This window comes from Pelodiscus sinensis, chromosome 15 (genome assembly GCF_052426305.1).
Source record: "Pelodiscus sinensis isolate ZL-2025 chromosome 15, ASM5242630v1, whole genome shotgun sequence".
In the NCBI taxonomy this organism is placed as follows: domain Eukaryota; kingdom Metazoa; phylum Chordata; order Testudines; family Trionychidae; genus Pelodiscus; species Pelodiscus sinensis.
In genome coordinates, this window is record NC_143066.1 from 43,510,674 (window position 1) to 43,536,957 (window position 26,284).

General features: G+C 47.1%; 1 protein-coding gene across 5 annotated transcripts in view; it reads left to right on the plus strand.

Moving 5' to 3' along the window:
- UNKL (unk like zinc finger) overlaps window positions 1-26,284 on the plus strand; it is a 147,178-nt gene that overhangs the window by 9,838 nt on the left and 111,056 nt on the right. For all 5 annotated transcript variants that reach the window (XM_089769358.1, XM_089769357.1, XM_075899990.2 and 2 more), the window contains 2 exons: window positions 7,286-7,419; window positions 16,807-16,942. In XM_089769358.1, coding sequence (XP_089625484.1) covers window positions 7,286-7,419; window positions 16,807-16,942 — 270 coding nt within the window. The remainder of the gene's footprint in view (window positions 1-7,285; window positions 7,420-16,806; window positions 16,943-26,284) is intronic.

Here is a 26,284-nt window from a genome sequence, read left to right on the forward strand (position 1 = left end):
CTGGCAATCCTTTCAGAGCATCACTTCGCATCAGTGACCCAGATGCTGCAGTTCCTTGCCAACTTGCAGTCAACACAGCCAGAACGTGCCTCAAGCTTCAGGGTCACATGGAAGCATGCACATATGTGGTCCTGTTCTCAAGATTTCACCTGAGGCCTCTCCAATCCTGGCTCATCGCCGTGTGTATTGTCCAAAGTGTGACAATCTTGACATGGTGGTCACGGTTCCTCAACATGTGACTCCCGCCCTCTAGTGATGGCTGGATCCTGAATTGGTACCAGCCAGTATTCCGTTCCATGCTCTGCACGCCATGATGTCACTGGTCACAGACACATCTACTTTGAGTTGGCAAGGCACCTCTGGGGAACCTTAGCATGCAAACCATGTGGACATGGGAGGAGCTAGCTCTTCACATTAATGTGGTTCACCTGGTATGTCTGGCTTTCTTTCCTCACATTCGTTTATTACATAAACAGGGTGGCGCTTGATCCTCCCCTCTGTGCTGGGAAGCCCTTCACTCGTGGGACTTGTGCATAGATCCTACCTCCCTGAGGCCTACACTTGGCAGCTGTGACCGACCGGCCTCCATAACATCTTGCAGTGGTGGGAGTTTCCCTCGTTAGACCTCTTCGTGACTCAGGAGAACCAGAAACGTTATTACTTCTGCTCATTCCAGAGTCTCAGCCCCGGGTCGATGGTGGATGCATTCCTGATTCTGTGGCACACTGGTCTGCTATATGCTTTATCCACATTCACGTTGGACCACAAGGTGCTTCTCAAGCTCCGCAGAAATAATCTGGAAAGCCCCGGCCTGGGCCCATCAGCATTTGTTCCCCATGGTTCTGGAATTCTTGGTGAAACCGCAGGTTCCACTTCTGCTACTGCAAGACCTCATCATGCAGAACCACAGGTGTCTGCATCACTCAGACCTGGGCTCACTCCATCTCCTGGTGAATGGCGGCTCTGTGGTTGAATCCCACAGAGTAGGAATATTAGCATATAGTCATTTAAATGATTAACCGATAAGCCTGGTTTTATGAGTTAAACCAACCCTCCCCTTCACCCCCCCCTTGCTGCCTCTTTCAAGCCAGATTCCCTGCTCGCACCGGTTCCTGTACAGCCCACTTGCCCCCTCACTCCCATGCTGCTGCCTCTCCATCAGAGGGTGAGGGGTGCAGGCGGGAGCTGATACACGCGGGAATCCAGCTTTCAAGCTAAATTCCTGTGCATATTGTCTCCTGCAAAGTCAGCTGCCCTCCCCTACCCATGCTGCTGCCTCTGTATCAAAGGCAGCAGTGTGGGAGAGTAGGGGAAGGCAGGAGCCAGTGCTCATGGGGAGCCATCTCTGCAGATGTGCCAGCTCTGCAGAGTCGCCTGCCCCCCTCTTGCTGCCTCCCACAGAGGCAGTAGGGGGAAGGGAGGTGGGAGCTGATGCTCGGGGGTACCAGCATAAAAGCCGGCTCCCTATGAACATTGGCTGTGTGGAGCTGCCTGCCTTCCCCTCCCAAGCAGCAGCCAAGGTGGTGCAGGTGGGATGCCAGAGCAGTCTCTGTCTGTGGGGACTTCCAGTATGGCTTGCACCCTCTTTCTGCTGCTGTGCCACAGGTGCTTGATTACCTGGCATCTTTGGAGCAGCATGGTGTGGCAACTAGGGGTGTTAAATATTGATTAATTAATCAAATAGTTGATGGGATTTCCATCGACTATTCGATTAATCGATAAGGACTAGCGTGTGTTCTGCTTTTGAAATGTACAAGAGCCCCAACAGGGGATCTTGTGCACTTCAAAGATAGAAACACTGCATGGAGACCAGGTCCAGCAGGGAGTCCCCTGCTTACCCGGGCTCCATGCAGGTGCTTTCACTGTAAAATGTACAAGAGCCTGAGCAGGAGTGTACTCAGAATCCCCTGCTGGCCCCAGGCTCTATGCTGTGCTTCCTCTTTGAAATGTACAAGAATCCCAGCAGGGGCTCTTGTATATTTCAAAGCAGAAGCCCTGGCGTGGAGCCACGGGTCAGCAGAGGACTCCCTGCTGGTCCCAGGCTCCACAGGGGCTCTTGTACATTTCAAAGAGGAAGTGCTGCATGGAGCCTGGGGCCAGCAGGGAGTCCTCTGCTGACCCATGGCTCCACGCCAGGGCTTCTGCTTTGAAATATACAAGAGCCCCTGCTGGGATTCTTGTACATTTCAAAGAGGAAGCACAGCATAGAGCCTGGGGCCAGCAGGGGATTCTGAGTACACTCCTGCTCAGGCTCTTGTACATTTTACAGTGAAAGCACCTGCATGGAGCCCGGGTAAGCAGGGGACTCTGAGTCCCCGCTGACCCCCGGGATCCAGGTGGTATTTCAATCTTTGAAATGTACAAGAGCACCCGCTGGCTTATATATCCCTCCAGGAAATCTGCAGAGTTGCAGCTTGGTCTTTGGTACATATCTTCACATTACACTATGCTATCATGCAACAATCACGGCAGGACGTGGCTTTTGGTACTGCGGTTCTCAAGTCAGACTGACTCCGATCCCTCTTCCAGGGTATAGGCTTGTGAATCACCTAATTTGAATACATATGAGCAAGCACTCGAAGAAAAAAAAAAACTGTTTCTCTCCTTTGTATCTGTTGTTCGAGATGTGTGGCTCACGTCTATTCCTACCCATCTTTCCTTCGCTGGCAAGAAGGAACTGATGGGTGATTGGGTCAGCAGATTCACATACAGGGCATGGCACTGGCACCACTCTAGGGGGCTTCACAGCCAACCTGACGGGCAGCAACTAGGACATTTTTTTTCTGACAGTCATGTACACAGCACATGCACACCTAATTGGAATAGAGATGAGTAACACATCTTGCAGAGCAAGTTTCCAAAGGTTGAGGAACCATTTTTTATTTTCTATTTTATTTGAATTTCCTTCCAAATGGAGCTTGACGCAAATTGCAAGTGCTAAATTGAATAATTGAGTAAATAAGAGTAGTGCTATGGCAACTTAGAGACTAACATCTATATATTGTGGCAGCCTGAGAGCAGGGGGCTGCAGAAGTCTAATGGAAGGCAAATATGCAGGGAGCTGGGTATGCAGTTTTATGTTCCCAGTCAGTATAGGCTGCCAGAGACTGCTGCCCAGCCAGTTCAACACCTGAAGCCCATCTGTCATCAGCCTGAAGGGAAGGCTAATCAGAACACCTGAGGCCAGTTAAGGCTGATGGGTGCCCTATAAATAACCCTCTGTCAGGCAAGACAGGGGGAAGGAGTGGAGGGACAGACCAGAGGAGAAGTGAAGGAGAACAGAGCAGCCCAGCACAAGAGGCTGACCCTAGGCAGCCTGCAATGAATCCTGACCCAAGGCATTGGGAGGAGGTGCTCAGGAAGGGTTAGGAAAGCGGCCCAGGGAGAGGCTGCTGTTCAGTGAGGCAAGAGCCAAGCCTCGTGACCCACTCAGATCTCCCCCCCCCCCTTCCCCATAGGGCCCTGGTCCAGAACCCAGGGTGGGACCAGGTTTCCCCCAACCCTCCTCCCGGCTGGTGGGCTGCCAGCAATAAAACAGGGGAGGCCCTGTGGACTAACAGAGGGTCTGATCTCCCATGCCTTGGACTTTCCTATGATGAAAAGGGTTCTGATAGTGGGGTACCCTTGCCTTTGTGGCAGTGATTGGGACTCTGTGAGCCTCTGAGGCACACAAAAAAACCTGCCAGGAAGCGCAGGATCCAGGGACTTAGCCCTAACCAGCCACAATATACATAGAAGCATGAGTTTTTGTGGGTAACACCCACTTCATCAAACACCCAAACCAACCTGATCTCCTTTTTTGAGAAAGTAACAGATTTTTTAGATAAAGGAAATGCAGTGGATCTAATCTACCTCGACTTTAGTAAGGCATTTGATACAGTACCACATGGGGAATTATTGGTTAAATTGGAAAAGATAGGGATTAATATGAAAGTTGAGAGGTGGATAAGCAACTGGTTAAAGGGGAGACTACAGCGGGTCATATTGAAAGGTGAACTGTCAGGATGGAGGAAGGTTACTAGCGAGTTCCTCAGGGATCAGTTTTGGGGCCAATTTTATTTAATCTTTTTATTGCTGATCTTGGCACCAAAAGTGGAAGTGTCCTAATAAAATTTGCAGATGACACAAAGTTGGGAGCTATTGCCAATTCAGAAAAGGATCGGGATATCATACAGGAAGATCTGGATGATCTTGTAAATTGGAGTGATAGCAATAGGATGAAATTTAATAGTGAGAAGTGTAAGGTTATGCATTTAGGGATTAATAACAAGAATTTTAGTTATAAGCTGGGGACACATCAGTTGGAAGTAACGGAGGAGGAGAAGGACCTCGGAGTTCTGGTTGATTATAGGATGACTATGAGCCGCCATTGTGACATGGCCGTGAAAAAGGCTAATACGATCTTGGGATGTATTAGGCAAGGTATTTCCAGTAGGGATAAGGAGGTGTTAGTGCCATTATACAAGGCATTGGTGAGACCCCATTTGGAATACTGTGTGCAGTTCTGGTCTCCCATGTTTAAGAAGGATGAATTCAAACTGGAACAGGTACGAAGAAGGGCCACTAGGATGATCCGAGGACTGGAAAACCTGTCTTATGAAAGGAGACTCAAGGAGCTTGGCTTGTTTACTTTAACCAAAAGAAGGGTGAGGGGGGACATGATTGCACTTTTTAAATATATTAGAGGGATAAATACCAGGGAGGGAGAGGAATTATTTAAGTTTAATACCAATGTGGACACAAGAACAAATGGATATAAGCTGGCTAGTAGGAAGTTTAGACTTGAGATTAGACGAAGGTTTCTAACCATTAGAGGAGTGAGGTTCTGGAACGGCCTTCCAAGGGAAGTAGTGGGGGCAAAAGATCTATCTGGTTTCAAGATTAAACTAGATGGGTTTATGAAGGGGATGGTTTGATGAGATAACAGGATCTTGGTAACTAATTGACCATTCATTATCAGTGGGAATAGGTCAATGGAGGGATGATAGGAGTTACTATAGAGAACTTTCTGGGTGTCTGGCTGATGAGTCTTGCCCACATGCTCAGGGTTTAGCTGATCGCCATATTTGGGGTAGGGAAGGAATTTTCCTCCAGGGTAGATTGGCAGAGGCCCTGGAGGTTTTTCGCCTTCCTCTGTAGCATGGGGCACAGATCACAGCTGGAGGATTCTCTGCATCTTGGGGTCTTCAGAGTATTTGAAGGCTTCAATATCTGAGATATAGGTGAGAGGATTATTCTAGGAGGGGTGGGTGAGATTTTGTGGCCTGCACTGTGCAGGGGGTCAGACTAGAGGATCATAATGGTCCCTTCTGACCTTAAAGTCTATGAGTCCAAATCTAAGTTGTAAAGAGTCTCTAAAGAAGGGGGTTTAGGGTGCTGGCTCTGGGATGTAGCATGGGGTTGGGGTGTGGTTTCCTGTTGGGCGGCACTTACCTTGGGCAATTCTTGGTTGGCGGCTCAGGGAAGCAAAGGCAGGCTTCCCACCTGCCCCACACCACTCCAAGAAGGAGCCAACAGCCCCTGTGACCCTTGGGGATAGCAGGGAAGGGGGTACATGGCTCCCTGTGCTGCCCTTCTCTGCTGGCACCATCCCCTCAGCTTCCATTGACCACAATTCCTGGTTCTCAGCCAATGGGAACTGTAGGGGTGGTGCTTGCAGGCAGAAGCAGCACACAGAGACCTCTTCTCTCCCCCACCCCTGCATGCTGGCAGCTTCGGGGAGTGGTGGGTCTGGGACCAGGGCAGGCAGGGCACCTACTTTAATGGTAGTCCCACTATACCACTGGAGGTTTCAGTTGATTGGGCAAGTCCCCAGGATTGACGAGTAAATCATGATCGAGTTGGCGACCACTGGTCTAGATAATACTTAGCTCTGCGTCTGTGCAGGGAACTGGATTAGATGATCACTTGAGGCCCCTTCCAGTGATCTGTGATCCATACTGATGATACTTGAAAGAGAAAATAGTTAGTTACTTGTAACTCCCGAGTCATATGGGGAAAACTGAGAATAAATGAGATGATTTTTTCCTCCTGATATGATCTTACCTGGGATATTCCATAGCTCTAGAAGAAATATGTGCTGTCTCTTAATGGTAGGAGTGTCTACAATGGAGATAGGTGAGCTTGATGGGATGGGATGGAATGGGATGTGACTGCTCCTTCCACGGGAGTAAAGATACTTACTAATAATATAAGTGAGCTCCAGTTACAGGTGAGTAACTTTCTTCCTTCCATGTTGTTGTATATATCCTTCAAATTCAGGATGCGAAAACTCTAATTAAATGCCCTTTTAAAAAGTCATTGTCACTTAACATATGTATTTACATTTTAAGTACTGCTCCTTCTGATTCAGTAATTTTTATTGCTCCCCCATAAATTCTTTCCAAATATATTGTAAAGAACAATAAACATAGTTCTTTTGGTGAGGTTTCCTCTCCACTCCCTCCCCCCTCCAAAAAACCCCCCCAAAACCAAGAACTTGTAACCTATGTAATCACTTTAGAACAGGGCTTTTTTGGTACTTGTAGAGTGCGTAGTACAGTGGTGACCCTGACCATGGGTAACAACCATGATTGGGCACCCCAGTAACTACTTTAGTACAAATAATAATAGGTAAGGCGTCATAAAATGGTAGGGAAAGGGATTTTTTTTCTGTCCAAGATATGGTGTGTCAGTATACGGTCTACAAAAGATGATAGCTTTTAGCTGCAGTATTCCATCAGAAAGTTGTATCTGTCTTGTCTTTCATAATCACTGTGGCTTTCCAAATTTCTGTCGTTGAAAATCTTTGTTTTGCCACATTGCATTAGCTTATTTTTTGTCTAAAATTAGTCTCTTATTTCTGATATACTTGTATTTCTGCCATATTTTAACCTGTTTAGTTCTTATTGCATTATTGCTCTCTTAGATTCATGCATCATTGTCCAATGTAATGTCCTTTGTACATTTATTTAGTGTGCTATTGACAGTCCTCTTGATCAGATTAAGATGTTGGAAGCAACTATACCTCTCAAAAGTTATGACTTTCTATCTTGTGCCTATCCCTTTGTTAACATATAGAATTATTCTTTGTTATGATGCTTTCACCTGCATTGGTCCATATAATGAAGACAAGGCAGGACAATGTGAGTTTAAGTAAGCCTTTGTGAAGTATGGTATGAAATTTGGGCTCACTGAAGTCCGTGACAAAACTGTTAACGTCAGTAAAGTTAGGATTTTATTTACCATTGGGAAGCTTGATGAAAATACACAGTATGGTAAAATTATCTTTTCTTCTCTATTTCAGGGAACTTCAGGCACAGGAAGCCTTACAGAATGGGCAGCTAGGAGGTGGAGAAAACATCTCTGACCTACAGCCAGGAATTCTAGCTAGCCAAGCAATGATTGAAAAAATTATTAGTGAGGATCCGAGGTGGCAGGGTAATGTTCTATGTATATCTGTTATATATTTGAGAGAGTTTGAGTGTGAGCGAGCAAGCAAGTCTGTCTGTCCGTCTATCTGTTTGTTCAAGAACTCTTCCTAAACGGTAAGAACTAGGGCCATCAAATCTGGTATGCAGCTTCCTCTTATCATAACTTAAAGCAAGGTGAGGGTTTGGTTGTGCCAGGACAATGGGATGTGCCTGGAATGCGATTGTTTTTCATAACACGGAAAGGGAAGAGGCTTCTATCAAGGACAGTTATACTGTGTAATGACCACAGTGGGAGGGAGAGCAAGGGGCAGAGATGGGGGAAGAGGAGGAGAAGGAGGAGTAAGCTTCCCGGCCAGCCCCAGAGTACCACCACCTAGCCAGCACAGCCCATGCAATCTCCCATCCCTCTTCCCTGAGCTGCTCCTCACCCCCAAACCTGAGCCCCTTCCCCCCTCCCAAACCCTGACTCCACCATTCCCCCTCACCCACATACACACCTGAGCTCCTTTTCACCCACAACTCTGATTCTTGCACTTCCCTACACTCTTAGCCCCTAATATCTATAACAGTGTTTCTCAACCAGTGGTACGAGTACCTTTAGGGGTACTGGAGAGAAGTCTGGGTGGTACATCAACACAACTGAAATTTGGAGAAAACTGAATTTTTGTTTTAAGTTTTACAGTACTTTATTATTTTTGTACTTTTTACACACACAAATTTCATCTCCCCCCCCCCCCCCCCCCCCGGCTACGATTAAGTTGTTTAAACAAATGTGTTGCAATGGTAGAAAACAATTTTGTATGTCTGAAAACTAGTTACTAGGGGTATTTTACATTTTTTTTAAGGGGTACTTTATAAAAAAAGGTTGAGAAACACTGATCTATACATACAAACAAGAATAAGACTGTTTGGATAAATACTATGTTGTCAAGTCCATTTATATTCAGATTGCATATTGGAAATTCCTTTGTATTGAAAATATTTCTTTTTTACTAAGCCTTTATTCACTCAATACAAATGTGGCTATTCTGAAGCAATTGATACTCATCTTCCTGATTTCAAGACAGTAAGAAAAATATCTTGTGCTATATGATCCTGATGTCACTTGACTCTGTTTTTTTGTTTTGTTTTCAGTCAACTAGTTAAAGTACATTTCTTTTGCTTATCTTGATTAACAAGAATCAGAGAACAGAGAAATCTTACCTGTTTTAGTCTTTGAGTGAGTCTTTTAAAATCTAATATCACTGTGTATTAGTAATTGGACAGGTCACTTAAAATAAGCCCTATTGCTCTAGTTTTCTTTACGCTTTTAGTTTGATTGTGATTTTCAGCATATGGTGTCACTTATTACATTGCCATGCATTTTTTAAAATCAGTTCGCTACATTGGAATAGATGGAGCACAAATTGATGCAGTGCTTCTGATCTTCAAGAATAAAGCTTTTAGTTTCTTTGATTGAGGTAGATTTGTATGATTTACAGTATGTGAGGGGAAGACCTTTATGCAAGAAAGACAAATGTGAGGAGTCATGTACATCTAAAGAATTTTATAAAATTGGGCATGAAAAAATTGTGAGTGGGGAGGATCATACAATTGAATCTATTAGTAATATGAATCCTAAGCTATAAAAAAGTAACTATATTAGTAGAGCTTTACTATTGGCTTTTATATCAAGAAAAGGATATTGAGCACACTATATTCAAACAGGTCACAGCAGCTAAGGGCAATAAGAACAAAAGGATAATATGAAAAAGGGAATCTTAACAGTGATAGGCCCATTACTGGATGGGAGAATAGTTGTTAATGTTGTAGATAAGCCAGAAGTGTCTACATATTTCTGTTGTGTATTTGGAAAGAGCTGAAATGAGGTATTGATACCTATGAAGAGAATGAACTATTTTCCACAGCGTCCACTAGGGACAAACATTTTAAAATCAGCCTACCAGAATAACTAGCACCCAGGAGTCATAATTTAGGAACAAGGAGTGCGTGCCATACCAACAGAACTCTAAAAATGTTTTAAGGGTCATAGTGGACAAATATGAGCTCCCAGTATGATGCTGTGACTAAAAGAGCAGGGGCTCGTCTACACTGGCCCCTTTTCCGGAAGGGGCATGTTAATTTCACCTATCGTAGTAGGGAAATCCGCGGGGGATTTAAATAAAAATGTCCGCCACTTTTTTCCGGCTTTTAAAAAAGCCGGAAAAGAGCATCTACGCTGGCCCCGATCCTCCGGGAAAAGCGCCCTTTTCCGGAGGCTCTTATTCCCACATTCTAAAAAGGTATTAAAAATTGTAGTCATTGCGAAGAACAGCCACAAAAATGATTCAGGGGTTGGAAAAATGCCTTCCATTGATAGACTGAATGAGCTCAATTTGTTTAGCTTAGTAAAAGGATTATCAAGAGGTGTCTTGACTAGTGTACAATGTATAATTTCCTTCAAGGAAGGAAATACCAGGTACGAAGAAAGTTCTTCACACAGCGTTTAGTCAACCTGTGGAACTCCTTGCCAGAGGATGCTGTGAAGGCTAGGATTAAAACAGAGTTTAAAGAGAAGCTAGATAATTTCATGGAGGTTAGGTCCATAAAAGGCTATTAGCCAGGGAATAGAAATGGTGTCCCTGGCCTCTGTTTGTCAAAGGCTGGAGAAGGATGGCAGGAGACAAATCACTTGATCATTGTCTTCGGTCCACCCTCTCTGGGGCACCTGATGCTGGCCACTGTCGTCAGACAGGCTACTGGGCTAGATGGACCTTTGGTCTGACCCAGTACGGCCGTTCTTATGTTCTTATTTGTATGGATTGAGCTGTCTACTGACAGATTTCATCTTTTATGATACCACTAGTGAGCGATTAAGCCAATCCGATTACAGATGTCACAAAAATCCACTATCTGTGGGTGTTGTACACTCAGATCCTATACTTTTCTTGTAATGGCTGGATATGTTGACTTTCAAAGTGTTTGAGAACCTGTGCAACAGTTTACCTCCAGAACAGTCTGTCCTGATTTCCATGTCAACGGGAGGTATGCTGTCTGACTTCGTGTTGATCTTTAAGATATCTTTATAACTCTTATATTGACCAGTGAGACAGGGTCAGAACTAGGGATGTTAAATTGAGTTTGATCAAATTTAGTTGATGGAATTTCCATTGACTAGTTCAGTGTTTCTCAACCTTTTTTATAAAGTACCTCTTTAAAAAAAATTATAAATACCCCCAGTACCTACAGTTTTCAGACACACATTTTTGTTTCTACCATTGCAACACATTTGTTTAAACAACTTAATCGTAGCCAGGCGGGTTATGATATTTTTGGTTGTAAAAAGTACAAAAATAATAAAGTGCTGTAAAACTTTAAAAAAAAATAATCAGTTTTCTCCAAATTTCAGTTGTAGTGACGTACTCCCCCAGACTTCTCTCGAGTACCCCTGAGGGTACTCATACCACTGGTTGAGAAACACTGGACTAGTTGATTAGTTAATAAGTGGGGGACCCGCAGCTGGGTTAGCTTCTGGCTCAGGAGCTAACCCCTCTGTGGCTCTGCCTTTTAAATTCATTAAGAGTTGGCACTTCATACATTTAAAAAGCAGAGGCACAGCATCTGGGACTGGGTGCGAGCTGGGCATCAGCTGATTCCCAGCTTACGTGTGGTTCTGCTACCCCCTGCCCACCGCGGAGAAAGTGCTGGAAGGAGCCAGCTTTTAAGCCAGCTCCCCTCAGCACTGGCTCCTGCTCTGCCCCTTCCTGCCTGATAGAGGCATCAAGGGGGCTGGGGAAGTGACTAGTCAAGGAACTGACTAGTCGACTAGCCAATAAGCTTATGCTTATTGGATAGTTGACAAGTCGACTAGTTGCTTACATCCCTAGTCAGAACAGAAGGCTATAAAAATGTAGTGGAGGGGAGATATATAAGCCTCAGACTGGGGAGATTTTTGTTCTCAGAGTAACAGGGAAGGGCTGGTTTAGAACCAGCAGAGGCTATAGGGCAGTGAAACACCTGGGGCTAATTGACCAGGCCTGCAGAGTCAGGCCAGCCTAGGCTAATTAGGACTTCTAGGGGTAATTAAGAAAACCAGTTCAGACTGGCTATAAGTTAGGGCATGTGTGTAGCTAAGATGACCGAGGAGGAGGATTCTAGGAGTAGGAGGAAAGGAGACAACAATTGAACACTAGGAGGACGAACTGGAGAGAAGGAAGGTGCTGGAGAAGGTGTGGGGAAGTAGCCCAGGGGTCTTGGAGCTGTCTTACAGCAGGTGTTGGGAATTCACACGGCAGCTACTATTACAGGACCCTGGGCTGGAATCCAGAGTAGAGGGTGGGCCTGGGTTTCCCCCCAAAACCCACCTCCCCATTTCCACTGTGGGAAAAGGATTGTGGAATTTATTCTCCGTTTTACCATACTCTGACCAATGATGAAAAGAGCTCAGCAAACTAAAGCCCTAGGCATGGTGCCTAAAACTGTGGGCTGCTGTGAGCCTGAGGCTAGCAAAATCTGCCAGGAAGCACAGAACCCACTGAGTTTTCATAGGAGCTTTGTCACACCACCAACAGAATGCTTTCCATGAACAAGCTGGCCGTAAAAGGCCCTCTTCGGTATCCATGTGTCATCCATCCACATAACCTGACCAGTCCAGCGAAACTCTTTGTTCATAAGAAGTGCTTCTGTGTCAGTCACACAACACAGGTTAAGGACCTCCATGTTAGGAATTTTGTCTTACCAATTTACCCAGGCAATCTTCCTGAGGCAGTGCATACGGAACTGATTGAGTTTTAAAATGTGATGGCGATATATAGTTCATGACTTCGAGCCATACAGGAGGATATTCAGGACAGCTGCCTGATAAACTGTTACCTTTATATGAAGTTTAACACCATCGTCATTCCATAAGAATTTGTTCAATCTTCCAAAGGCAGCACTGCAAACCTTATCAACAAGATGGCAGACAGGTTTCTGTTATACAAGATGGCTTCTAGCTAAAGCAAAAATGGTTTCTACAACTTCTACACACTGTAGTACTGGACTCTTTCCAGACTGAGACATCATCTCTGTAGTCTTGAGGCTCACAGTATGTCAAATGGTGAACAGAAGTAGCAAAACTGTCATAAAGCTCCTGTGCATTCTTAACTGAATGAGCCAACAATTCAAAGTCATCACAGGTAGTTGTAGTGAACTCTTAGGTGTGAGCCTGAAATCTTCGGAAGTGGAAAATGCTATTGTTAGTTCGGAACTGACAAGGTATGTGCAATGCACAGTTCTTTAAAGCAGCAAAATGTAGTTGCTGATCAGGAGAGGAGCAAGAACACATCCTTACTTTGTACTATTTGATGCCGTGTAATGGTTAGGCCAGGAGCCAGAGCCACAAATTGCATGAGTCAAATTAACATCAGAAAAATCTTTGTTTTGTAATGAGATAGTCAATCATATGCTTAGACCAGGCATGAGGAACCCAGGTTGCCCGGATCTGGCTCCCAAGGCTTAGGGCCTCCCATCGCATTGGCGAGCCTGCACTGGCACTCCAGCCCCCCTGCAGTCCCTGGTTCCTGACTAATTTTTCTGTGGGTCATTGGCCTCCAACCCTAAAAAGGTTTCCCACCCCTGGCTTAGACTGAGGATGCATCGAAGTTGCTCTGTATTTGTTCACTCATTGGAAGAACATGCTTGCAACAGCAAGCTCATGGTGCGCGAAGTTTGAAGAAGGTAGGTGTCATTTAAGTTCTTTCTTCCAGTACCATGATGTTCAAGCACATTTGGCCATGTGGTGCAGTCCTGACTAACTCTAGCATTAAAATCACTGCATGTGTATTACTTGCATTTAAAAGGTACTGAAGAGACCACTGAATTTAGGATTTCATAGAAAGCCTCCTTTTCATCATTTGCAGCAGGCTGAGGGTGTGCTTATGCCCAAGGCACTGTTCCCGCCTCACTTTAGGCTTTGCAGTCATGAGGTGAGAACAGATGGCATGTGGCTGGAATTCAAGCTGGGAAACTAGTGACGTCCTGACAGCGAAGCCAACTCTCGCTTGTCTTGGATGCCCCACGCAATAATATGAATAATCAGCTCTAACTTCTGTGAACTGACTGTTACCAGAGATGCGTTTTTCACTTAAGTCTGTGACATGAATTTTCTAATGTGCAAGTTCTCTACCAGTGATTGTAGCAGATTGTACCTGGGCAGGATATGGGAGCTCCTGCTGTTCCAGTTCAGACTAGTTCCTACTAGGTATATAAGCAACTAGTCAAATAGTCAACTTCGGGCTTTGCACTCCCCCTTGCTGCCACTGTATCAGAGACAGCAAGTGGGGAAACAGGGTGCTGGGGGAAACTGGCTTAAAAACCAGCACTGTCTCTGTGGTGCCAGGGGGGAAGACAGGGGAGGCAGAGGCCCAGCGGTTTGGGATCTGGCAGGAGCAGACTGGTCCCAGACTACTAAGCCTCTTCATTTTAAATATAGTAAGAACTGGGTGGCACCCAGCTCTTACTACATTTAAAAGGTAGAAGCGCAGCAGTCTGGGACCCACTCCCGTCAGGTCCTGGACCTATCCTCACTGCAGCTTTGCCTTTTAAAAGTAGTAAGAGACAAGCAGCTCTTATTACATTTAAAAGGCAGAGGTACAACAATCCAGAACCCGGTGCAAGCTGGGATTGCTCAGTCCTTGTTCGCGCCAGGTCTGGGATCTACTCCTGCTGTGGCTCTGCAGTTTAAATGTAGTAGAAGCTGGGCGTGCAGGCAGTTACCCACTTCTTAACATCCTTAGTTTCTATTATCATTTACCACTTTATCAGTTGTTGGAATGATTGTTATAGAACTAGTGATAAAAGATATCACTATGACATCAGTTCAACCATAAATTCCTTTATTAAATGTAAAGGCCAAATGGTATTTATACAGTTGCTTAAGCAATTCCTACATAACACAAATACATAAGCTTTTGATCAGAGTACTCAGGAAAGGAGATAACCCTCATACAGCTTGCTCCAATATGATCAGATAGGATTTGATATATACCCCTAGCAAGCCTTGTTCTTTTATGCAATGCAACAAATAAGTGATGACATAATCTTAACTGAAAGCCGGTTTAAAGAGAACACAAGTCCCTGGCTGTTGGTCCCATGCCCAGGGTCCTAGCTGCTGGCCTCAGCCTTGGTCCCCTTACCCATGTCCATTCTCAGCTCAGTGGCAGACAGGACTAAGGGGGTTAGCTTTCAGCATCATCACTAGTAAGTGTTCCAGCATCATTGAATGACAAGATATCCAGTATATACTGGCAGACAGTTGGAGCTGTGACTGTACGTACAGAGGCAAGTTAAGGGAAGAATAAACATTAGATAGTTGAACCATGTGGGATGAGATTGTTTAGAGCGAGATGAGAAAGGGATCAAGGGCAGAGCGCTTACAGATGCAAGCAAAGTAGGGGGAATAAAAGGAACTATCAAAGGTAATACTGAAGAAACAATTTGAGCAATATCAGGTGAACACAGGGCCCTGGAAACCAAGAGAGGAAGTATAATCAAAGAAGAGGGAATGATCTGAAGTATCAAAGGTAGGAAAAAGATTAAGAAGGACCAGATTAGAGAAGTGGCCCTGAGACTTACCAAGACTGTCTTATTGGAGCACACTTGTAAGAGCAGGTTTAGTGAAGAAAAGAATGCTGAAGTTAAACAGAAGAGGATCCAGAAGGGAATGTTGCATAAGGTCCTGGTTACATGTCATTCTCAAATGAATAATATACGTTCACATTTTTAAAATCAAAGAGCTTATTTTTTTTTTTTTTTTTTAACATTTATAAGTATTGTGACAAAAGCTCCTATTCGACCTTGGTGAGTTCTGCACTTTGTGGCCAATTGCTTACCTCAGAGGCTCACAACAGCCCTCAATTTAGGCATCATTTCAAGGCTGTCAACTTGCTGTTTGAGCTACTCCCTTGTGCTTGCTTCTCCTAGATCCTACACAGCTTCTTCTGTCTCCTCAGCTCCTCTCACATTAAACCAGGCATGTCAAACAGGCGTCTGGAGGGCCGCATGCAGCCCGATTGAAATTTTTTGCAGTCCTCCAGAATAATGTGCGGCCCGCTGGCTGCTCGGAGAAAGGGGTCGAGTGCAGATCGTGGACGGCTGGCCGTTCTGCACATGGACGGCTGGCCGACTGCTCACGGCTGGCTGGGCTGCTCTGCGCTGGGTGCTCCAGCACTTGCTCACAGCTGGCCACTGTGCTCATGCCACCCCAGTGCCCGAGGAAGAAGTGTGTGGCTGCAGCAGCGGTGTCTCCGGGACCCAGGCATTAGATTGAGGGGGCTGGGAGTGCCTGACTCTGGGGGAGAGGGGAGAATATTTTGTTTTGTTTTTTATTTATTTATTCCCAAATAAAATCACAATATGTATATTAATTTTATATCAATAAATGTCAGTTTTTTGCAATTGCACGAATAATTATATGTTTATGCAAAATCTCAAAATTACAAAGTATCTGAAATTTTCAGAAGCCTGTTCTATTTGATTAACCACAGTCGGTACTTGTTTTTATTTCAACAAAACAAGTTATATATGATATAACATAATTTTTAATTGAAATATAAATTTAAGGTACTTTTTAATTTTTTATAGGAGCAAATAACAATTTTATGCATAAAATTATTGTATTAAAGTAAAACAAGACCTGAAAAAATATTCTAAAATATACCCAAAACTTAATCTATAATAATAAATAATTAGGACTTTCTGATAGAAATGTATTTTCTTCGGTGACCTTGAAAGCTATCAGTTTTCGTTTGTGTGGCCCCCAGTAGGCTTCAAGTTTGACATGCCTGCACTAAACTAACTGCAAAGGAGCCCTTTCTAACCAGTCTCAACTGGTTCTTAATTGACCCCTGGTGTTCCAACCTGTCTGGCTCACTTGACTCTTAATTGGCTCCAGGTGCTTGATTGCCTTGATTGATTCTAGCAAGTTTCTGTTGGTTCTGGACCAGTCCCTGTCAGTTTACCCTGGGAAAAGAAAGTTACTCAATAATATACTTCCCTTCTGTCTCTCTCATACCCCTCTGGCCTGATCCCCGCAGTATGTGACACTGTGAAGAATCCTAGGGAAAATGTTAAAAATACTTGAGAGCTTCTGGATATTTTGTATGGTGTTGGGATTCTGCTAGTATTTTATCTGTAATGATAAAGCTTTTATTTAATGTAAAAATTATAACACTTTAGTCAGACTGCCTTAATGACAATAATGTCCAGGTTTCAGTCTAATAATTTTTCAATGGTGATGTGTACAAACCAAGTTTTTTATACAATAGATTTTAAAAAAAGAAACTTTATTGCTTTCAGTGATTTTATTGATACCTCGCTGCATTTGACTTTGCATTTAAAGTGTTAACAGGCTTTAAATGTATTCCTCTGTTTACAGATACTAATTTTGTATTAGCTGGCTACAAGACAGAGCAATGCACCAAACCCCCCAGACTCTGCCGCCAGGGTTATGCATGCCCTCATTATCACAATAGCCGAGATAGAAGACGGAATCCCAGAAAATTCAAATACAGGTGAATAAATAAATACTAAGAATGTGCTTTCCTAACTGTGAGTGCCCCCATCTATCAATAGAAGAGGTGCTAAGGGAGTTATTTCTTTGGATTACACTAACTGAACAACCGGATATAGAATCATAGAACTTGGAAGGGACCTCAAGAAGTCATCGAGTCCAGTCCCCTTCCCTCATGGCAGGACCAAGCACTGTCTAGAACTCTAGATCAGCCCTGACAGGTGTCTCTTAAATATCTCCAGTAATGGAGATTTCACAGCTCCCCTAGGCAATTTATTCCAATGTTTAACTACCCTGACAGTTAGAAGGTTTTTCCTAATGTCCAACCTAAATCTCCCCTGCTGCAATTTAAGCCCATTGCTTCTTGTCCTATAATCAAAGGCCAAAGTGAACAAATTTTCTCCCTCTTCCTTGTACAGGCAGTCCCCGAGTTACGCGGATCCGACTTATGTCGGATCCGCAGTTACAAACAGGGCTTTTCTCACCCCGGAGGATGGGAGTGGCGGGACGCCCAGATGCGCCGCGGTCCGCCGCCCCCGTCCTCCGGGGCGAGAAAAGCTGTTCTTCTTCGAGTAGTGTCCCCGTGGGTGCTCCACTCTAGGTGAAGGGTCGCCCTGAGCCGCAGATCGGAGCTTTTCAAAGCAGTTTTCCCCCTGTTGAGCCACGCATGCCCAGAGGGCGTCTCGAGCCCTTCCCGCCCTCTGCAGCGCGCGGCTCAACCCCCTCCCTTTCAGTTCCTCTTTAACCGCCCTCGTCAGCGGACGGAGCGAGCAGGAGCTCCCTCACAGTCTCTCAGACTGTATTTTCTATTAGTTAGGTTACATAGTTTTTCCCCTGTTACTCCAAGTTAGTTTCCCTTATTTTTCTCTTTGAAATAATAACAACAAAATATTTTTTTATAAGAAGAACGAAACTGACAACAAAATCCCCCCTCGGGGACTAAAACTCCCTTCAGACCGGAGCCCCGGGTGAACCGGAGCTCTCTCTCTCCTGGCTCCTCAGCCAGAGAAAAACACATAAACCATATGAAAGAAAAAGAAACGAAATACCAACACTTTAAAGAAACAAGCAGCAAGATATGTCTGCCTCCTCAGGCTTTAAAAAATGCGACCAGTGCCGCGAGCCTATGCCGGCTTCTGACGGCCACACGAAATGTATCCGCTGCTTGGGGGAAGCTCACTCACCCCGCAGCTGCACACACTGTGCTTCCCTCACGGCGAGAGCTAGAAAAGATAGAGAGCTCCGCCTGAGGATGATTTTATTTGATAAGACTCTGCAGCCTTCAGAGCAAGGGGAACTGCAGCATGAAACCCCCCTGCCAACGAAACCTACGAGGCAGAGAGCCTCACCATCTCGCTCTCTCCCGCCTTCTTCCTCCCCCAAAACCCAGGGAGAGGGGCAAAGAAACCCGAGGACCCCTGCTAATAAAGCAGAGGGAAAATCCTCGCGGTCCACATCAACGCCGGTGCGCGCTGCTTCTGAGCCCTCCCGGGAACGCACTGAGAAACCCGGGCGAAAAGAAAAGCTGCAAGCCCCGGCATCGCGAAAAACCCCGGTGCCGCTTAAAGGAACGGCACCGCTAAAACAACCCGCACCGCAACAAAGCAAGGCTAATACACAGCCGGCACCGGTTGCGACCACAAACCAGAGCTCGGCACCGGCACCGGCAACAGACAATGAGAGGCTTCTTCGGGAGTCTACTGCAGAGCTCTCTAAGACTCCGTCTGACTCTCACAGCAGGCAGCAACAGCCCTGCCCCCCTCCCATTGACTGCTCACCAGGGACATCCTTTGCAAGGCATTCCCCTGCCAGATCTGTGTCCCCAGTGTCCTTTCATGGCGCTCCCTTTCTAGAGGATGACCGCCATACGACATATTCGTCGCGACAGACGTCGCCAAGAGGGTCTCGTTCCTATTATCAGAGGGCTGGACCGCAACAAAACCCGTGGCACCCCTACTGGTCTTACCCGCCCCCACCTTATCCACCCCAATGGGGGCCCTGGGACCAATGGGACCCGTACAGACGCCGGTCCTCAGTCCACTCCACACCATCTCGGAGAGGTCTGCCTCATCCACAGCCCCTACCCCCTGCATCACACACAGAGCAGGAAGAGGAGGAGGAGCGCTTTTCGGATAATGAATCCGACATTCAATCTATAAACGTCACTCACCCAGATGACCTGACTGCCCAACAGGACGATGCAGCGATACCATCAGATACCCTAGCGATGGATGACCTCAAACAGTTCCAGGAGCTATTTAAGCGAGTAGCAACAAGTCAGCATGTCTCCCTACAAGAAGTACAAAAGAAACAACATCACTTATTAAAGAACCTGCATCCTACGCTGCATAGTAAAATTGCCCTGCCGATTGATGAGGCAATCATGGAAACATCTGAAGATCTGTGGAAGACACCAGCATCCATCCAACCGACTAACAAAAAGATTGATAGGAAATATTTTGTTCCACCGAAAGACAATGACTTCCTCTTTACGCATCCACAAGCAAACTCCTTAGTGGTTGAATCTGCACAGCAAAGAGCGAAGATACCGCAATACAAGAATGGCAGTACCGACAAAGAACATAGAAAGCTAGACTTCTTTGGAAAGAAAATATATTCCTCTTCTACGCTACAACTAAGAATATCAAATTATTCTGCCCTCTTAGCGAATCACGACTTTGATAATTATTCGAAGCTCGGAGAACTGATACCACATCTCCCTGAGTCCAAAAGAGCCATCTTGAAAGCAATAGTCCACGAAGGCCACACCATCGCTCGCACTGCCCTCCAGACGGCAATGGATGTTGCTGACACAGCAGCTAGAACTACAGCCACTGCGATAGTCATGCGCAGAACTTCCTGGCTACAATCATCTGGAGTTCCCCGCGAACTTCAGCCAAAAGTAGAAGACTTGCCATTTGATAAACAAAAATTATTTGCAGCTTCTACAGATGAAATGCTACATAATAGTAAGAACTCGAAAACCACACTTCGCACACTAGGCATGTATACACCGCCCTTCAAACGCAGGCGATACACCCCATATAATACGTACAATCGTTATAGATATGGGCAATACAACCGGCCACAGAGACCCTATGAGGACACTAGGCCAAGGCAACGACCTCAGAGAAGACGACCTAATCAAGGTCGCCCACCGACTACCCAGTCCTCCAAACAGCAAATTTGAAGTCGTGGTCGAGGGTCTGCACTACCTCCCTCACGATCTAGCAATAACACAACATGGCTGCCTATTTACCCACCGTTTGCGGCCGTTCCTCCCACAATGGGAATCCATAACATCGGACCGCTGGGTTCTAGAAATAATTCGAGTAGGATACACTATCCCATTTACCACTACCCCACCTACCCTTCCCCCTACCCCGTCCCTTTTCAGGGACCCCTCTCACGACACTCTACTAAAACAAGAGATCGACCGCCTCCTTTCTATCGGAGCCATAGAAAAAGTACCAGTAGAGTTCCACGGGAAAGGGTTTTACTCGAACTACTTCTTGATCGAGAAAAAAACGGGAGGCTGGAGGCCAATATTAGACCTCCGCAAACTGAACAGGTTTCTCAAGAAACAACGCTTCAAAATGGTCACACTTACAACAATCATTCCTGCGCTAGATCAAGGGGACTGGTTCGCAGCCCTCGACCTACAAGATGCGTATTTCCATATAACTATCCATCCCGCCCACAGATGCTATCTACGCTTTACTCTCGGCCAGGATCATTTCCAATACAATGTCCTCCCCTTCGGCCTCTCGTCAGCTCCGAGGGTATTTTCAAAGGTACTAGCAGTCGTCGCTGCATACCTCAGACGCCAGAATGTCATCATATTCCCCTACCTAGACGACTGCCTTTTGAAGGGCTCAACACAGGACGAAACTGCCTCCATGATAAGTACGACCACATCACTCCTCAATCGTCTAGGCCTTCTACTCAACGAAAGCAAATCAACACTGCACCCAGTTCAAAATATAGAGTTCATTGGGGCGCGCCTGGACTCAATTACAGCCCGAGCATACCTACCTCGGCAACGTTTCATAACGATACAAGAAATTATAAGTGTAATGCTTACAACTCCTACCACTACAGCTCTTACTTGCCTCCAGCTAATGGGCCACATGGCTTCCACCACCTACGTTGTCCACCATGCTCGTCTGCATTTCCGATGCTTCCAACTCTGGATAGCAAGTGTATACATACCGTCACGACACTCCCTCAACAAGACGGTGACTATTCCACCAAACGTCCTGGCTTCCTTACGGTGGTGGACGATACCGAACAACCTCCTCACAGGTGTTCCATTCCAACAGAGAGAACCCACTGTACAGATTACTACAGATGCTTCCCTCCTTGGCTGGGGAGCACATATGAACGACCAAGCCGTTCAGGGAAGGTGGTCCCCATCCGAGGCACGACTACACATCAATCTCCTCGAACTGCGAGCAGTAAGGAATGCCTGCGCACATTTCGCCCCCGACATTGCCAATCAGACGGTCCGCATTCTAACGGACAACATCTGCACAATGTTCTATATAAACAAGCAAGGCGGAGCCCGCTCCCGCTCCCTCTGTGCAGAGGCTATCCGCCTGTGGAACTCATGCATACGCAAACAGATCACCCTGGTAGCATCCTACCTGCCTGGGGTGAACAACACCAGAGCAGATTCACTCAGCCGCAACTTCACCTCAGATCACGAGTGGGAGTTACACACAGAGGTCGCAAACTCAATCTTCAACCATTGGGGATGGCCATCCATAGACCTTTTTGCATCTACCCAGAATGCCAAATGCCCCCAATTCTGCTCACGTGCAGGTCTTGGCAAACATTCCCTAGGGGATGCCTTTCTAATCAAATGGACAGCCCCCCTTCACTATGCCTTCCCTCCCATACCGTTAATCCCGAAAACCTTACGCAAGATCTGCAGAGACGGAGCCCTAGTCATCCTGATAGCCCCGTCGTGGGCCCGCCAAACTTGGTACCCGTACCTGTACAGACTAGCAGTTCACCCTCCTTACCCGCTACCTCACCGGGCAGACCTAATATCTCAGAGCAATGGAACGATACTGCACCCACAGCTCCACACCCTACACCTCCAGGCTTGGCTACTCTCTGGTTCTCGGAGATAGAAAATCACTGTTCCCAACAAGTGAAAGATATCCTCCTCCACAGTAGGAGGCAGTCCACTCGAAAAACTTACCTACAGAAATGGACTCGATTTTCCCTCTGGTGCCAGCGAACCAGGATAGAACCCCGTGATGCACCATTACATATGATTTTGGACTACATTCTAGACCTTAAAATATCAGGACTCTCAATTTCTTCTTTAAGAGTACATCTTTCTGCAATAACAGCGTTCCATACTTCCATTGATGGATTCTCCATATTTGCCCATCCTATCACTAAAAGATTCCTTAAAGGGCTCCACAACGTATACCCACCCCATAAGGCACCACCCCCCTTATGGGACCTAAATCTTGTTCTCCACCAACTTACTGGACCTCCTTTCGAGCCTCTGGCTACAGTAGCACTCCCATTTCTCTTTATGAAAGTCTGTTTCTTATTGGCTATCACGTCTGTTAGACGGGTGAGTGAAATTGGGGCATTAATGGCAGTACCCCCCTACACAGTTTTTACGAAGGATAGGGTCATACTTAGACCTCATCCAACATTTCTGCCAAAGGTCTGTACAGAATTCCATGTAAATGAACCAATCGTACTACCTACCTTTTTTCCGAAACCGCATGCATCACAGAAAGACGCCACTCTGCATACCCTGGACATTCGGAGGGCTCTCGCCTTCTTCCTGGAAAGAACAAAACCATTTCGTAAATCTGAAAGACTTTTTATATCAATCGCTGAGCGTTCTAAGGGAACACCCCTGTCATCACAGCGAATCTCAAAATGGATCTCCACATGCATAGTCAAGTGTCATACTTTGGGCAATAGACCACTACCGTGCCCCCCAAGAGCACATTCCACTCGAGCCACGGCCGCTTCTACAGCCTTTTTGAACAATGTCCCCTTAAGGGATATTTACCGAGCAGCAACGTGGTCTTCAGATCACACGTTTGCCAGACATTATGCAATCCTACCGCAACTTACACAGGACTCAGCAGTAGCTACAGCGGTGCTCTCTACCACCGCTAAACATTGACTCCGGCTCCCTCCAGCCATATATTGAACACTGCTTTGTAGTCACCTAGAGTGGAGCACCCACGGGGACACTACTCGAAGAAGAAAAGGGAGTTACTCACCTCGTGCAGTAACGAGTGTTCTTCGAGATGTGTGTCCCCGTGGGTGCTCCACGACCCTCCCTTCCTCCCCTCTGCACGGAGTCTAAACTACTCGGGCGGAGACGAGGAACTGAAAGGGAGGGGGTTGAGCCGCGCGCTGCAGAGGGCGGGAAGGGCTCGAGACGCCCTCTGGGCATGCGTGGCTCAACAGGGGGAAAACTGCTTTGAAAAGCTCCGATCTGCGGCTCAGGGCGACCCTTCACCTAGAGTGGAGCACCCACGGGGACACACATCTCGAAGAACACTCGTTACTGCACGAGGTGAGTAACTCCCTTCTCCCCGTCTCCCTGGTCTGCAGAGAGACGGGGAGCAAAGCCTTGGAGCACGCCCGCAGTGGGACAGCCCAGGCGCGCTTGAGCTGTCCCCCTGCGGGCGTGCTCTGCTGCTTTGCTCCCCGTCTCCCGACCAGCAGACCAGGGAGATGGGGAGCAAAGCCTCGGAGCATGCCCACAGTGGGACAGCCGCAGCGCACCTGGGCTGTCCCGCTGCGGGCGTGCTCCAAGGCTTTGCTCCCCGTCTCCCTTCAGACCAGGGAGATGGAGCAAAGCCGTGGAGGACTTGGGCGGTCCCGCCACCCCCGTCTCCCTGGTCTGCTGGGGGGGGGGGGGGAGGGTGCAGCTAGTTCCCCCCCCAGCAGACCAGGCTTTTCTTGCCTACCCCTGGGGTAGAGCAGCTGGGGGCTGCTGCGTTGGTCCTGCAGCACGGCTCCGGACCAACCCGGCAGCACCCCAGCTGCTTTGCCCCAGGCGTCCCCAAGTCAGCCGCTGCTGAAACTGACCAGCGGCTGACTACAGGAAGCCCGAGGCAGAGTTGCTCTGCCTCAGGCTTCCTGGAATCAGCCGCTGATCAGTTTCAGCAGCAGCTGACTTGGGGACGCCTGGGTTTCTTAAGTTGAATCTGTATGTAAGTCGGAACTGGCATCCAGATTCAGCCGCGGTTGAAACTGATCAGTTTCAGCAGCGGCTGACGCCAGTTCCGACTTACATACAGATTCAACTTAAGAACAAACCTACAGTCCCTATCTTGTACATAACCGGGGACTGCCTGTAACACCCTTTTAGATACCTGAAAACTGCTATCATGTCCCTTCTCAGTCTTCTCTTTTCTAAACTAAACAAGCTCAGTCTTGCCTCATAGTTCATGTTTTCTAGACCTTTAATCATTTTTGTTGCTCTTCTCTGGACCTTCTCCAATTTCTCCTCATCTTTCTTGAAATGTTTTGCTCAGAACTAGACACAATACTCCAATTAAGGCCTAATCAGCATAGAGTAGAGCGGAAGAATGACTTTTATACCCAGTATAAAAGTATTAGAATGTTTCCTATAGTTTTATGGGGCTTGTCACAACATACTTCAGAATGATTGATTGCTTTTTAACATGCAAGGCACTGCATTCAGTCCTATGGAGTGGAAATCCATCAAGTGCACAAAGAAACTTGCACAGATCCAAACAGACATTGTCTTCCTATCCAAGTGTAAACAGATGAACATCATATCTCATGCACTGACTGAAAAATCCACTGCAATCTACATATCCCACAGACTGCAGCCAGAGATTATGCCACGTTCTTCTTCGGGGATGTCCCCGCGGGTGCTCCACTATGGGTGCTGGGCTTGCCCCGGCGCCGCAGACGGAGACTTGTTGTTAGCAGTGTCTGGCCGGACCACGCATGTGCCGCAGGCTCGCGGCTTTCGCGCTCTTTCTGTCGCGCGGTCCGGCCCCTCTGCCAGTTCCTCTTCACCGCCTCAGGCTGCAGACGCCTGTAACCGCGCTCCTCTCTCCTCAGAGCTAGACAGCTTCTAGTTCTCCCTTTCTACATATAAAATATCCTTTTCCTCCCTCTCCCCATAAAGTTAAAAAAAAAAAACTTTTCTTTCAAGAAGGGAAGGACAAACAAGAACTATCGGGAGTGAAAGCGGAGACCACTCTTACCTCCCGCCTTTCAGCTGTTCTCCTGTCAGCTCCTCCGTATAGAGCTCCGCTCACCTTTTAAAAAAAAAAAAAAAAAAAGACAGACTGTTAGCTATCTTTTGTTCTTGATATCTTATCAGCTTTAATAACCACCTACTGTTCAAAACCAATAACAGCTAAGAAGCAGCGAGCTCCCGACATGTCAGCTGCCGGCTTTAAAAAATGCGGCTCCTGCCGGGAGGCAATGCCAGCCTCTGACGGCCATACAGACTGTATTCGTTGCCTGGGGGAGTCTCACATCCCCCAGAAGTGTCACCATTGCCTAAGGCTCACCTCCAGAGCCAGGAAAGACAGGGAGAGGCGCCTCCGTATGCTGCTCTTTGATACAGCCTTGCAGCTGCAGCAAGCTGACTTGAATCAGCAGCCTCTTAAGCGCCGGGCTTCCTCCGCTACTGTGGGACTGCAGAAGAAAATGGCATTGTCCCCAGCAAGATCCCTGCCAGCTGCCTTGAATGGCAGGGACAGCCAGGCACAGACACCGGGGACCTCTGGCATTCCAAAGCCATGTCCCCCTGCCTCAGGGGCTTCAAAGTCTAAGCGGCCACGGGAGCCTGCAAAGACGTCAGCTCCCCAGCCGGCTTCAGTTCAGCCGCTGCCGCCTCCTCCGGCGCCGAGTGTTGAGCCGGCGCCGAGAGCAGCCCCGGACCCAATCACAGCACTGGCCGCGACAACCGCCCCAGCACCGCCTTCCAGTAGCTGCGCCGTGCCGGACCACAGGGCGCCGACCCGTTCTGGGGCCGGCGCGGTGCCGATCGCTCCTGCTCCTCCACAGCAGGAGCTAAGTAATTCAGCGGCTAGCGCTTCAGCGCCTGCCACACGTCAATCACCCCGGAGCCCTGCTGCTGCTGCTTTCTATTCCCCACGCCGCCACAGCTGCTCCTGCTCCCGCTTCTTCTCCCCAGCACCGTCCTCTTCTCAGCCGGCGCTGCGATCCCCACGCTGGTCCTCTCACCGGTGCCGCTCTCCTCGCACCTCGTCGAGACTGCCCTCACCGTTTCTGGCTGCTGGATCTCCCCATCGCAGGCACCAGTACAGGCATCTCTCTCCCTCTCCTGCCTCTTCCAGGG